We start from the raw sequence: 12,271 nt of genomic DNA on the forward strand, positions 1-12,271 counted from the left end.
AGGTTAAGGCAGCTTCAGTTTCTCATAATACAGGCAGCCCTCTTGGGCTGGCCAACCAACCCACAGGTTGCGTGGAGTATAATGATGGGTCTTTAGCCTGGGCAAAGATTTATTTTTCTGTGAGCATCAACCCTTGATTTCATATCAGAATCACTCTGAACAGATTTCATGTTACCACATTTAATAACGTATCATTAGATCTCTTTTCTTATATTCTGGATTTCACTGAGAACGAAAGAAAGGAGAAAGCTATTTCCATAGCAGCATAGTAAGCCTGCACCACAGGCAAGTAGCCAGACAGGTCACATTTCAACATCATTTGAGAACAGAGCCAGTGTTATAAATATAGCCAAGGTGCTATACATATAGGAGTTAAAAAGAGACTTGTGTACTAAGTGGCTGCTTGACACAACAGCAAAATTCTTCTGTTGTGGGGGTTAGGTCTCAAACATTTAGCACTTAGGATAGAGATTTCTTTGTCACCAGCAAATGAAGGCCAATCAGCTGCTAACTTCAGTTCAGGAACATGCCACTAGTGATGGAGGATACCCAACATCTACTTAGTGACAGGGCTTCAAACCATCTGCAAAGTCCTGAGATGCCACATGGGACTCAGGCTCAGAGACCACTTACACACTGAGAATTATTCTCATGCACAAAGAAAAAAGAAAACATCTCTGTGGACCACGAGTATATGTACATTAAAAAATAGAAATACCGGTGTCATCTTGATCTCTGCATGCATGTGTGTGTATGTAAGCAGAAAGCATGTGCGGAAATGACTTAGTAGAAAGAACGACATCTGGGTTAAATGTTCTCTTCACTTCGTTAATCATATGAAAGTGTCATTCTGAAGAGCTTTGCGTATTAAGGCTTGCTGAGGAAAATGTTTTGTTCAAAAGCGATACGCACATATCAAATGTGAGAACATGAATTCCCGTCTGACCTCTAAAATCCACCATTTACCCTGTTATTTATGCAAGCTGCTGTCAGTTCATTTTTTTACACACTCACATAGTATTTTCCAATCTATGATGAATGCTAAACAAGAGCTGAACAAGACAAGGGTTATTCTTTGGCATGTCAGAGTAGTGAGGAAATTAAATTACCTCTTTGTGAGTTCCAAGTTCAATGTATCCACAGAGAGGGTGAAATGCTCCTGTGCCACAGACATAAACGTGGGTTCGGTTGTAGGGCTGGAGAACCCTGATAAAATTGGCACATTCTGTCTATCGGGAAAAGAAAGAGAAAGGTTAATTTTCATGTTTATTCTTCTCTTTCACATTATACATTGTGCTAGGTTATAGCAGTAGTATTGGTGTATTTAAACTCAAAACTACTGTAAGGAGACTGTTTACTAAATAGTTGAAAGTTGTGATGGCTACAGTTTTGCAGGGGCTATCTACTAGGCAGTTCATCAACCAGACTTGCAAGCCCAGTTCTGCTGTAACGCCACAAGAAGCTGTGTGGTCAGAGCACAGCTTGGAGGCTCAGCCGCTGTTGTAGCAAGCAACTCCCATTAACAACTGGGCAGAGGTTGGAGAGCCACTGGGTTAGTCTGGCTACCAATCCTCCTGCCTGAGCTCCCAGTTCAGGGTTCTGAACAAACTTTAATGCCACAGATCACATGACAGAAATTGTTGTGGTGGGCTGAAGGGCTTCAGTGCACTTCTAAGGATATGGTTTGTGTATAAGTGAACTTTCTTTGCAGCAACCACATCCTACTGGTCACTTTTATTTCTGAGTCCCAAGGGATGCTCAGGCCAGTCCTGGCTCTACCTGGGCTTGGTCCTTGCTGGTAAGTAGCACCAGTGGCCACTGCACACTGCAAGGGTGCTGCATGGGGTGATAGGAAAGGCTTGCTGCAGCTTTCCTCAAAATTAAATACATACATATACACAGAACAAGGTACTTAGGAGGCAATATACAAGAGGTATTCATATGTTCATGCTACCACTCTACACCCAGTGAGAGGCAAGCTACAGAGACAAGGTAGGAAGCAAAAAGGAGATATTTATAATTCATGTCCAGAACAAATATTCCCCTCTCTAGTGTCTTTCTTTTTGTCTTAGTGTAGAAATAGATGAGCACAAATCCTCTATACAGACCAGTATCAGAATTTTCCCAGTGCTCAGCAGAGGTGTTGTTTAGGTTTTCTCTGCTGTAAAGATAAGGGTAGCAATAAGTTAGGATAAAAATTTGAAATTCCTCGGGCAGAGAACTGAAAGAGTGCTTTGCGCTGCAGTCCACCTTGGTAACAGAGAAGCTGGATAGAAACCATAAGATTTGTGAAGAGAAAAGGAAGAAATTTTACTACAGAGCCAGGAAATATTTACTTCTATAGTGGGCTCTAGACATACGATGTAATCTGTGCTATGCAAAAGAGATATGAAAGTTTTAACATATATATAGAAGCATCTTAAATATAGTTCCTAAAGAGACTTCCTAAAGAAGATTTGTGGTTCCAGGGAAAAGCTGATGAGTCTGAGATTCTCTTTTAACCTTAACTGCAGCTGTCTGTAAATTAAGTTAATTTGTGCTCTGCTCTGCTACTCTGTTTTGTTAATGAATTATAATAAAGTTAGACTGAGGATATTCCCAAGAAAAAAAGAAGCAATTCGATGGGGAAAAAAACGATTTCATTTGAGTATACTGTGTGATACATTTTAGAGGAAGGTGCATTCATCCCTCAACTTCTTTACTACATACAAGGATGGCTTAGCATGATTGCTGCTTTCAATATTGATTTTTTTAATTGAAGAAAAACAAGTGTAACTTTTTGATATAAGAAAAAACATTTCTTTAGTCCAGGAAAAGAGTGTAACAACAATTTATTAATCCATTTTGTACATTTAGAAACAAATATGCAGAAATACAATATTCTCAGCAATAATAAATCAAAAAACCCCCATACTTACAAGGGCATCTTTCCCAGCTAATTTGCATAATTCTAGCTTTTCTTTTGCTGCAGGCCAGTAAATCTGTAACATAGTTAAAATAAGACAAAGATTATGAATATTGTAAATAGTCCTGTGACTGTAGTTCAGCTATTTTCTTGAATGAGCAGTTAAACCAGATTTATGCATGCTGACAAAGTTTGCATGTACATTGAAACGAACATGATTTCAAATACAGGGTTCCATCATAAAAAGTGAAGACGCTTTAAATCAAAATCCCTGTTCTTTGTTCATTTCTTCTATGTACTTTAAAAATACTTAGGTGATCTGTCTTACACACTTTGTCACCATTATGAATTGTACAGTTTTCTCAAAGATACGATGAGCCAAATCATCTTGAGACTTAACTGACTGCAAAACAAGGCAAACTACCTATGTGATGAATTTGGTCCAGTGAACTTGGCAAAGAGATTATAAAACACATGTAGTCGTTACTGCCAATTTTCAAATGAAAAGAAGTTTTGTTCAAAACCTAAAGGTAGCTGAAGGGAAATTTGTAGAACAAAAAGTACATTTGACAGTCTCGTGTAGCGCATGGTTTAAAAATGTCATCTATCAACACTAACTGAGTTTACTGAGAAAATGACATAGAAGTTTATAGGAGAACCATGTACCTTAGAATACTAGTAGCATATGTTATTACTGTTTTTTTCTTTCATCTGCAATGAAGAAGTCTATAAATTAAGTTTTCGTGTAGATGGAGCCAGATGACAAATTACTATCAGTTACTGCAATCCCAATTATGTTAGTGAAGAAATAGCAATGAACAACAGCTCAGATTCTGGCTCATTTATTTCAATTACACAGTCATAACTGGAAACTATTGGATATATGTTTGATTTCACTAACTTAAAAATAGAAGCTAAATATAAAGTCTTCCAGAACCACCATGCTAAACATGGATCTTTTCTCCCTTTTATTTCGACAAGACAAAGCTATAGCCATTTCTCATGACTACTAACAAGAACAACAACAAATCACACTAATTTTTGAGCAAATATTGTTAGGAAATTGCTACAAGTCCCAGAAACTAACGTGCAGGTTACTAGTAGTCATAGATGTTTTAGTGTAGTGTTGAGTCTCAAATCACAGTTTATCAAATCATAAATAATGAATAGGAATAAAGAACTATTATAATATGCATTAGGAAAAAAATCATAATTAAGCAAAGATGCACAACTCAACGACATTCAAGAGAAGTTAACTACTGTAACATTCCCTTTCTGTCACCCAGTTTTTGGTACCTTGTTGGATGTGGCATACCACATACCTAGTCCCACACCAGCAAGGAGAGAAAAAGAGTGCCCTGTGTCAAATAGCTTTACCACCATCCAAAATCTACAATCACTGTCCTACTCAATCTAGAAACAGTCTTTTTATTTTACTTTTTCTCCTCTTCCCAGTGAAAATGGATGTATTTGATTTCTGGAAGGAAAACTAATTTTCTTCCCAAGTGAATTTACAGTTACCTTTTTGATTAGAAGCTCTTAGGGAAGATAATGTCTTTTGAGTTACTTAAACCTTAAGTCTTCACAGCAATATTTATTTAAAGTCAGAGATAAGGCAGTATAACATCTCAGCACTGGAGCACAAATTTGCTTTCCCAGCTAATTTTCTCAGAATGATGTTATGATAGCATCCAGGTACCAGACCACAGCTGGAAATCCGCCGTGACAGGTTTTCTAAATTACACAGTGTCACAGGGTATGGAGGAAAGTACTGGAAACATTGCAAAGCCATCAGGAAGAGCTGAAGGTAGCACTAGGTCTCTGCCTGGGCAGAGTGGGATGAGTCTTGCTTGTAGCACTGGTCTGCTGCAAGTGCCGCTGGGTTAAAGAGGAGACCTGAGGCTTAAGAGGTGCTGGTGAGGAAAAATTGATGAAAAAGAACAGCTGGAGGAATATAAGATCATGAATTTCCAAATACATTTGGTCAGGAAGACTAAAGCTGAGATTTGATCTTTTGTTCCTTTGTACCTAAACTTTATACCCTGTTCTGCCCAAGGTCTCTGTATGAGTAACAGAGAAAGCTAGAGGTCTTTGAGTGTTTTGGGAGACTCTTGGCCAATGTCTACGTTTCCAATTAGGTAGATAAGATGTCCCTCATTAGGCTTTTAAAAATGCCCATCTCTCCTGGCCAACTGCATGAAGGAACCAGACTGCTGTGTTGGGAGACCCAGTTACATTCAAAGACATCTGCTTGAAGGCATCACACATACTACTGAACTCGACTCTACCCTCAATTCTTCTCCAAATTCCTTCATGGGAAGTGGTGTCTGTCATAGAAGGCTGAGTTATACACACCCCATTTTCTATGATAATTGACCACACTCAATTATCATAAAAAAATCAATTGTTTTGCTTTCTGGCTACTCAACAACCTCAGTATTTAGCATTATACAAGGCCACATTAGACAATGAAAAGTGAAGCTAAGTGATCCTACTTGAAAATCAATTTGCGATTATATATGGGGGAGTTAAAAAAGGTATTTATTTGCTCTCCATATGAGAAATGAGAGGTTCCCAGAAACTGTCAGTTCTAAATTGTAATAGGTCAAGTAAATTGCATAATAAATAATGAGCCAATGTGCTGAGCAAGAAAGCATAAAGTTATTTTTTTATTAGATCACACGCTATCTAACAGTACCACAGGACTGGATTCCTCAAACACTGGCACAAAAGTCACTTCACACATGTAAAATAGTCTTACTGAATTTTCACATGCATAAACTTATTTACATGTGTCTGTGTTGACTTTTCTGTAGGGGATGAAATTAAGTCTTAGTATTATATTTTGTTTAGACAAGTTACTTAGTTTCACAATATGCAAAAAGTAAGGCCAGATGCTCCAATAATTTCTTCTATATTTAAAATCCTTGAGCTTGGAGATGATGCTTTGAAATTGGACACTTTGTTCCATAATTTTTTTCAGCTCACATACTGAATTCATAAACGTAAAATCTTATTCAATGAATAATTATCCTAAATTCCTTAAAAAGTAAAACCTCAAAGGAAGAAAAAAAACCCAAGCAAACAATACATATTGACAAAACTGATGTGTCAAATTGTAATAATTTCATGTTACAAACAGCACAGTTTATATATGTAATATTTCATGGTTACATCTGCCTCTGAAATGTCTGGAGAAATCAGAATATCTAGGAGGAGTTACTAAATTTAAGGCAAGAATGCAACTAGTTGAAATACATTAACTGTATACTTAAGTAGGATTATTTTCTTCTCTTAATCTTCAATTTATTTTCCTTGCAAAATATCTGTATCAAAATTCCAAAGGTTAGCTACTGCCATGAGTCCTTGATTTTATCTTCTACAGCCCAATTAAAAAAAAAAACAAACAACAACAGAAAAACCTTACCATTACTTCATATCATTCTACAAATATTTTGTTAAATTTAGCAACAGGAAAGAAATTAAAATCTCCTAATAAGTGCAAGTTAATAAGTTCTCTGCTAGTAGAGTGAATGAAAACCTCCCAGGAGTACAAAATTAAGTAGTACATAAGCGCAGAACAGATAAGGTATCACTTTAAAGGGTAGCTTGAAATTGATTTCTGATTAAAACAAAACATTAAAAACCACAAAGGTCCTTTTCAGATCAGAAGTAGAATAATTTGTAAAAGTAACATTTTTCCTTCCTCCAAACATGCATTTTTACTATAAAAAAGTAAAAAATTAATAGATTATTTACATACATACATGAATTGATATGTGGATGCTATAGATATCATTATATGTACATATAAATAATAGCTAGACTCACTTCTAAGAGTTTAATTTCAGCTGCCATTTGTCATGAATTAACAATACTGATTACAAACAAGCATTTTCCTCACCTTTCAGTATTTATCTTTCTCTATCCACCCCTCTTCCTATGCTAACACTTAGGCTATAAATTCTTTGGAGAAATGATGCCTCAAAATCAAAACAGTGAACTCTGACTTCTCACAAAGAAACCATTGTAGAAAAGTCCAGCTTTTCCAAGAATCTTTTCTAATGAAGTTACTAGATCTGTGATGACACAGGACTTTACCAAAAAGTGTGGAAAATACTGCGTGTTGTCACAATACAAAAGAGTAGGAATGCAAGATATCTAATTAACTTACAGGCCTATTGGTCTTATCTGATCTGTTTGTAAGGCTTCAAAACAAATTTTTTGTAAGGGAAGGAACAGCTTAAGTTTCCAATAAAAATGGAGTATTATACAAAAGACAGTGCAACCTGGTAAAGAGCTGTTGTCCCACTCTTATATCGTACTCTCCTATAATAACATAGCTGAACTACGTATTACATTAATGCAATTGAGATTCTCTTTGTCAGGGCTCCAGTTAAGTATTTATTAAGTTGCTGCATGGAAATTGGCAAAAATTGACTTTATTACAAGGAAAATGGTCTGATGAGTAAAGAATTTATGATAGATAGTTCTTCACAAAATTTCTCATAAAATAGTATCAGAGCTCTTCCTCTTTCATATACCCTTCAGTACCCTTGGCAAAATCCCAGCACTGTGCAACAACATGTGCAGATGACATGAAGTGGTGAAGCATGACTAATACGTACGAAGACTGGTAATATTATGGAGGAAGATTCAAGCAGCTATGAAGACCAGAATTACAAACAATCAGAGGAAATGGGTATAAATTGGTCATCAATAAATATTGATTGTGGGTTCTGACAAAAATAAACCTTGAATATCAGAGTAAAAAAGTTCTGCTCTATAGCAACAACATTGCATGAATTATTCCGTCAAGGCCTCTTAGAGCAGATTTGGACCAAGTTATGAAAGGAATAACTGCTACATGAGGTAGGTGCTGGCGATAGCAGGGAGTGAGACCAGTTGACTAACATAACTTCTTCCAGTTCCGTGTCCTCAAGATAGGCACACTCATGCCAGTGGCAAGCACTTGAGTGTCCCATTGAGGTCGATGGCTTTCAGCAGACTTCGGGCTTTCACTGGGGCCTCTCACGTGCTTGACGCTGCACACGTGCTTCAGCACTTCTCTATCAGCACAGCCTCTGGTACCAGAAACCCCAAAGTGCTTTATTAGTGGGACATGTAGCACCAGGAGGATGTGTCTGTATCTGGAGTGAAGGGCATCAGCTGATCAGCATTTCTAGAAACACTCACTCACTGACTTTGAGTCTGTGAAGAAAGGGATCGCTTCCTTCCTATTTTGAAGGAATAAGAGGTGATAGAAGCGTTTAGAGAAAAATAAATTAATTTTAAACAGCTGCTTGATGCAGCAAGGGAAAGTTTGTTTTCTTTTTTATTTTTTTATGTACTAGATATTGCTTATACAGATGCTTGAGGGAAGGCACACAATAAAATTACAGCTTCCTGGGCATCAAAATGTCTCATTAAAGCTTTGTGAAGCATGTAGATCATAACTCAAAAGCTTAAGCTCATTGGTATGAGTGAATTCCCCATACAATAGTCCCAACTGCAGCTTCCGAAGAACAAAGCCAGACAGCTGTAAACCCGTTGTCAAGCTGGCATATGGAATATGCTTCCCCTGAGTAACTCTCCTTCATAAGAAACTACTTCCCTGCATGGAGAAGGAAAAAAAACCCACAAAAAACCACACCAAACCAAACCAAACCAAACCAAAAACCAACCAAACAAAAAAATTCCTTAGCCCAATGTGATAGCCCAATATGATCCTAACGCAGGTACAGTAAAGAAGGCAATATGATCCAAAAACTGAAGTGAACCAGGAGATAGTCTAATCTCAGTTTTTGCTGTTGCCCTACTATATGTGACAGCCAGGTCTCAGTTTTCCCACAAGTAAAATGACAATAATGTGACTTGCTTCTTTTTTTCTTTTTTTTTTTTTTCCTTTATGAAGAACCTAGTAATTCATAGCTGAAAAAATGAATAGCAAAGAAAAACAGTAAGATCAAGGAGCACTGAGAAAACATATGAGAGTGATCCAAGAAGACTGCCACACTGCTCCATAAGACAGTATCATAAATGTCACAACTCAGTACCATGAGATTGGGTGTCCATAGATTGCTTCCTGAGAACCAGGACATTTGTCACTTCTGTATACTGACCCCAGGTCACTGCACTGAAAATTACGGTAAACACTAGAAATATATTGAATTTCCCAACAAACACTGGAAAGAATTTAATGCTTTTTTAGTATTATTTTGCTGAAAACAAAGAGTATTTTAATTAATGGGAAAATGAGCTGATTTTAGCATACCATGCGTGCATACCAGCTGCTCTCTAAATACCTCACATCTGTTGCATTCATGTGTGGAGTATGGGAAGTCCACAACTTGAGGAACTGGGAAGTTAGTTCACATATACAAAACCCAAGGGGAAGGTTACCCCAAAGCAGTTCTTGCAACTGGCTCCCACCATACTTGCTGTACTCTGGAGTTCCACATTTTAAAGTCATCACCAAACAAAGGAAGTTAATACATCTAAGTTCCTTATCTGAATTTCTCTTGGGCTTTAAAATTAGATTTTCTTTGCCTAGCTTTATTTATCTGCGTTTAGCTAACTTTCAGAATTACTTAGAGATCCCTAAAAGCCAGGAATGTGTTTTTAAATCTCTTACATCTGTCATAGATCTTCCCTCTTACAACTGATGCATTAATTCACATACCTGAAATATACATCAAGGGAGAAATTTCACTAGAATTTTCAACTGTAATTATTTCATAGTAGCAGAAAATTTGATCTCTGAAACCTATAATTTGATATGGCACAGGGATGGGAGAGAGGATATGAGGATTGTTTCAGAGTGATTTACAACACTGCGGGAAGTGACAGTGTTGCTGTATGGCATTTTTTATTTTCACAGTGCTGTCAAACTGAGTGAAATGAACTGTAAATCAGGGAGAAATAACAGTTGTGTATTTGGCTGACACATTCACAGACTTTTGGTAGCTTAAATTTGACAGGTGGTTGTTAGAGTGAAACCTTTTATTAGAACCAAATGAGCTTTTTATATCGCATCTGCCTGAGACAAAGCAGGATCTCCACGTGCCGCAGTTCTCTTGAACTGTGATTCACTCTCCAACACAACCTAGGAAGTAGCCAATGCTTTCAGTACTTAAGTGTTTTCTGGAAAGTGCATTTTCATGTATACATTATGAGCATATGTGAAAGCTTAAAGAAAATGGACCAGATGCTGATTTCATTTACACTGGATTTAATCTTGAGAGGCTTTGGTGCTTTTACACTTTTCACAGTGTAACCACAGCAGACTTCTGACTACCGGCTGCTTCTCCAACAAGGAAACCATACGCCAGGATTTTTAAGGTAAATGGCACTGCTCCCGACATGTTTATTCTACCTTTGAAAAAGTCAAAGTTGCAATATGAGCAAATGTTTTCAGAGAGCAGGATGCTGGTGATTCTCTGTACCTAAGCATATCGGTAAAATATAAAAATTACAGCGGATGTTTATGGAAACATAATCTATGGCAACAATGCAAAAGGAAATAACAGAGACACTCTCTTCCACTTAGGACTGCTGTCATTCTGGTTACATACTGCTTTCTTCACATCTTGCCTTGTCTGTTGTTTTCTGTCTGTAAACATTGCTGAAAAGCTTCCGCCTTGTCTACACAGGTGCCTAAATTTAAGTCAAATGAGTTTATAGACTCCAAAAGAGGTTCAAAACAAGTGTTAATGGTAAGCGCCCCCCAAGGGCTAGCAAGGACAATGCTATCATCTCTTCCCTTGGAACTCCCTAACTTGAGGCATCATTATAGCTGCTTCTCCCACTGTTCTTTCAGTGCCCACTGCTGACCATCTTTGGGGACAGGACACTAAACTATATGGATGGAAATCCATCTTAGTTTATTATAAATGATAAGTAAGACGGTTTCTATTTCTATTAATTTTATGAGGAAGGGAAATACTTTAGGTGTAAACGAGTATCCTATGAACTGCAACAATAGTTCCCTTTGTTTCAAAAGTGTGTCAGTATGTATCTACTCCTGGGAACCCCCCATGCGCAGAGGGTCAACAACCAGGCTCCTGCCAAGTTTCATCCTTACCTCTGTTTTGTTCTGTTCACAGAAATTGAGAACAAAAGTGATAAAAGATGGACTCATGACCATCATCCTCCAGTTTCACTAGGTTTATTCTAGACTTTCCCAGTCTTCATGCCCCCTCTTTCAGAACTTGAGACATCTCTAGTGGTTTCTACCTCACTCTTTGGCCCTCAGTGATGTTTCTCAGAAAGCCTTTTTCTTCTGACAGGTCAAGTAAGCTTCACCCTCTGACAGTCTGAAGCTTTTGCTGACAAGCAGAAAGCTGAAATCATTTGAGTTATAGAATAAGCATCACATATTTGTTTAGGAAGGACCAATCTTGGTGTTACTGTGTTTCAAGGCTGTAATAAACATCTTACACTCTGTACGTATTCCAGAGTCTCTGGCTTGATGGTAAGAACCAAAGGCTCCTTTCAGTGCTGGCTGAATTCCCACTGAGAGCAGGCTTAGGTAGACTGACAGGAGGTTTCCCAGAGTAATGAAGATAAAAATAAGGCTCCCGTATTTCGAAGGTGCTTTTTTACATAAATATGCATATGTACTTGTATATAAATTCCCCCTGCTGCAGAGACAGGTGTGTCACACTGCAGTTATTGCACAATGATTACAGAGCTGGCATATAACCTCATTTGGACTGTTGGAAAGCACAGGAGCTACACAAAGTTGCAGAATTTCTTTGGAGCTATTTCATAATCATGTACACAGCTGGTATATCTATGTATATGCATTTTTTATTGTGAAATACAGATAAAATCAGTAAGAGGGGGCATTAAAGGATAAGTCACAAGACAGCTGCACCTGATAATGTCAAAATAGTAGCAACTCCAAACTAAGGATGCTCCAAGCGACAATAATGCGTGACCCTGTGCCAATACACAGTAGGGCAGATGAAAACAACTTGTTCCCGAGCTGCTATTGGGGATCTGCTGTGTTTATCTATTTGGCCCACATGTGGCTGTGTCTTCTAGCACTGACAGCTCCTGCAGGTTGGCAGCTTTTCAAAAGCTTGTCAGCCCCTGATAGCATTCCTATTCCTGCAGAGCTGGGCGGGTCGCACCGTGAATTACAAAGTGATAATAGCGCTGACATCTAACTCCGCTTGCACTGGCAGAGAGCACTGGACTCAGGAGAAAGGTGCACCATTTCTCCACAGCTATTTCATAAGTGTTTACCCAGATGAGACATTTTGTGAGAACAGTATTTAGCATTTATTTAGCATAAGGAATAAAATAGCAAAGACTTTAGGCAAACTCACAAGAAAGTTCTATGTATCAAAGTAATCTTTC

General features: G+C 37.8%; 1 protein-coding gene across 1 annotated transcript in view; it reads right to left on the reverse strand.

Annotated features, from left to right (window-relative positions):
• Positions 1–12,271, reverse strand: part of SEMA3D (sema domain, immunoglobulin domain (Ig), short basic domain, secreted, (semaphorin) 3D) — a 93,034-nt gene that overhangs the window by 59,093 nt on the left and 21,670 nt on the right. Inside the window, exons 3-4 of the mRNA XM_009872480.1 lie at positions 2,919–2,981; positions 1,110–1,229 (exon numbers count right to left, since the gene is read on the reverse strand). Of these exons, the coding sequence (XP_009870782.1) occupies positions 1,110–1,229; positions 2,919–2,981 (183 nt within the window). The remainder of the gene's footprint in view (positions 1–1,109; positions 1,230–2,918; positions 2,982–12,271) is intronic.

The sequence above is a fragment of the Apaloderma vittatum genome, unplaced genomic scaffold, assembly GCF_000703405.1.
Source record: "Apaloderma vittatum isolate BGI_N311 unplaced genomic scaffold, ASM70340v1 scaffold3697, whole genome shotgun sequence".
NCBI lineage: Eukaryota > Metazoa > Chordata > Aves > Trogoniformes > Trogonidae > Apaloderma > Apaloderma vittatum.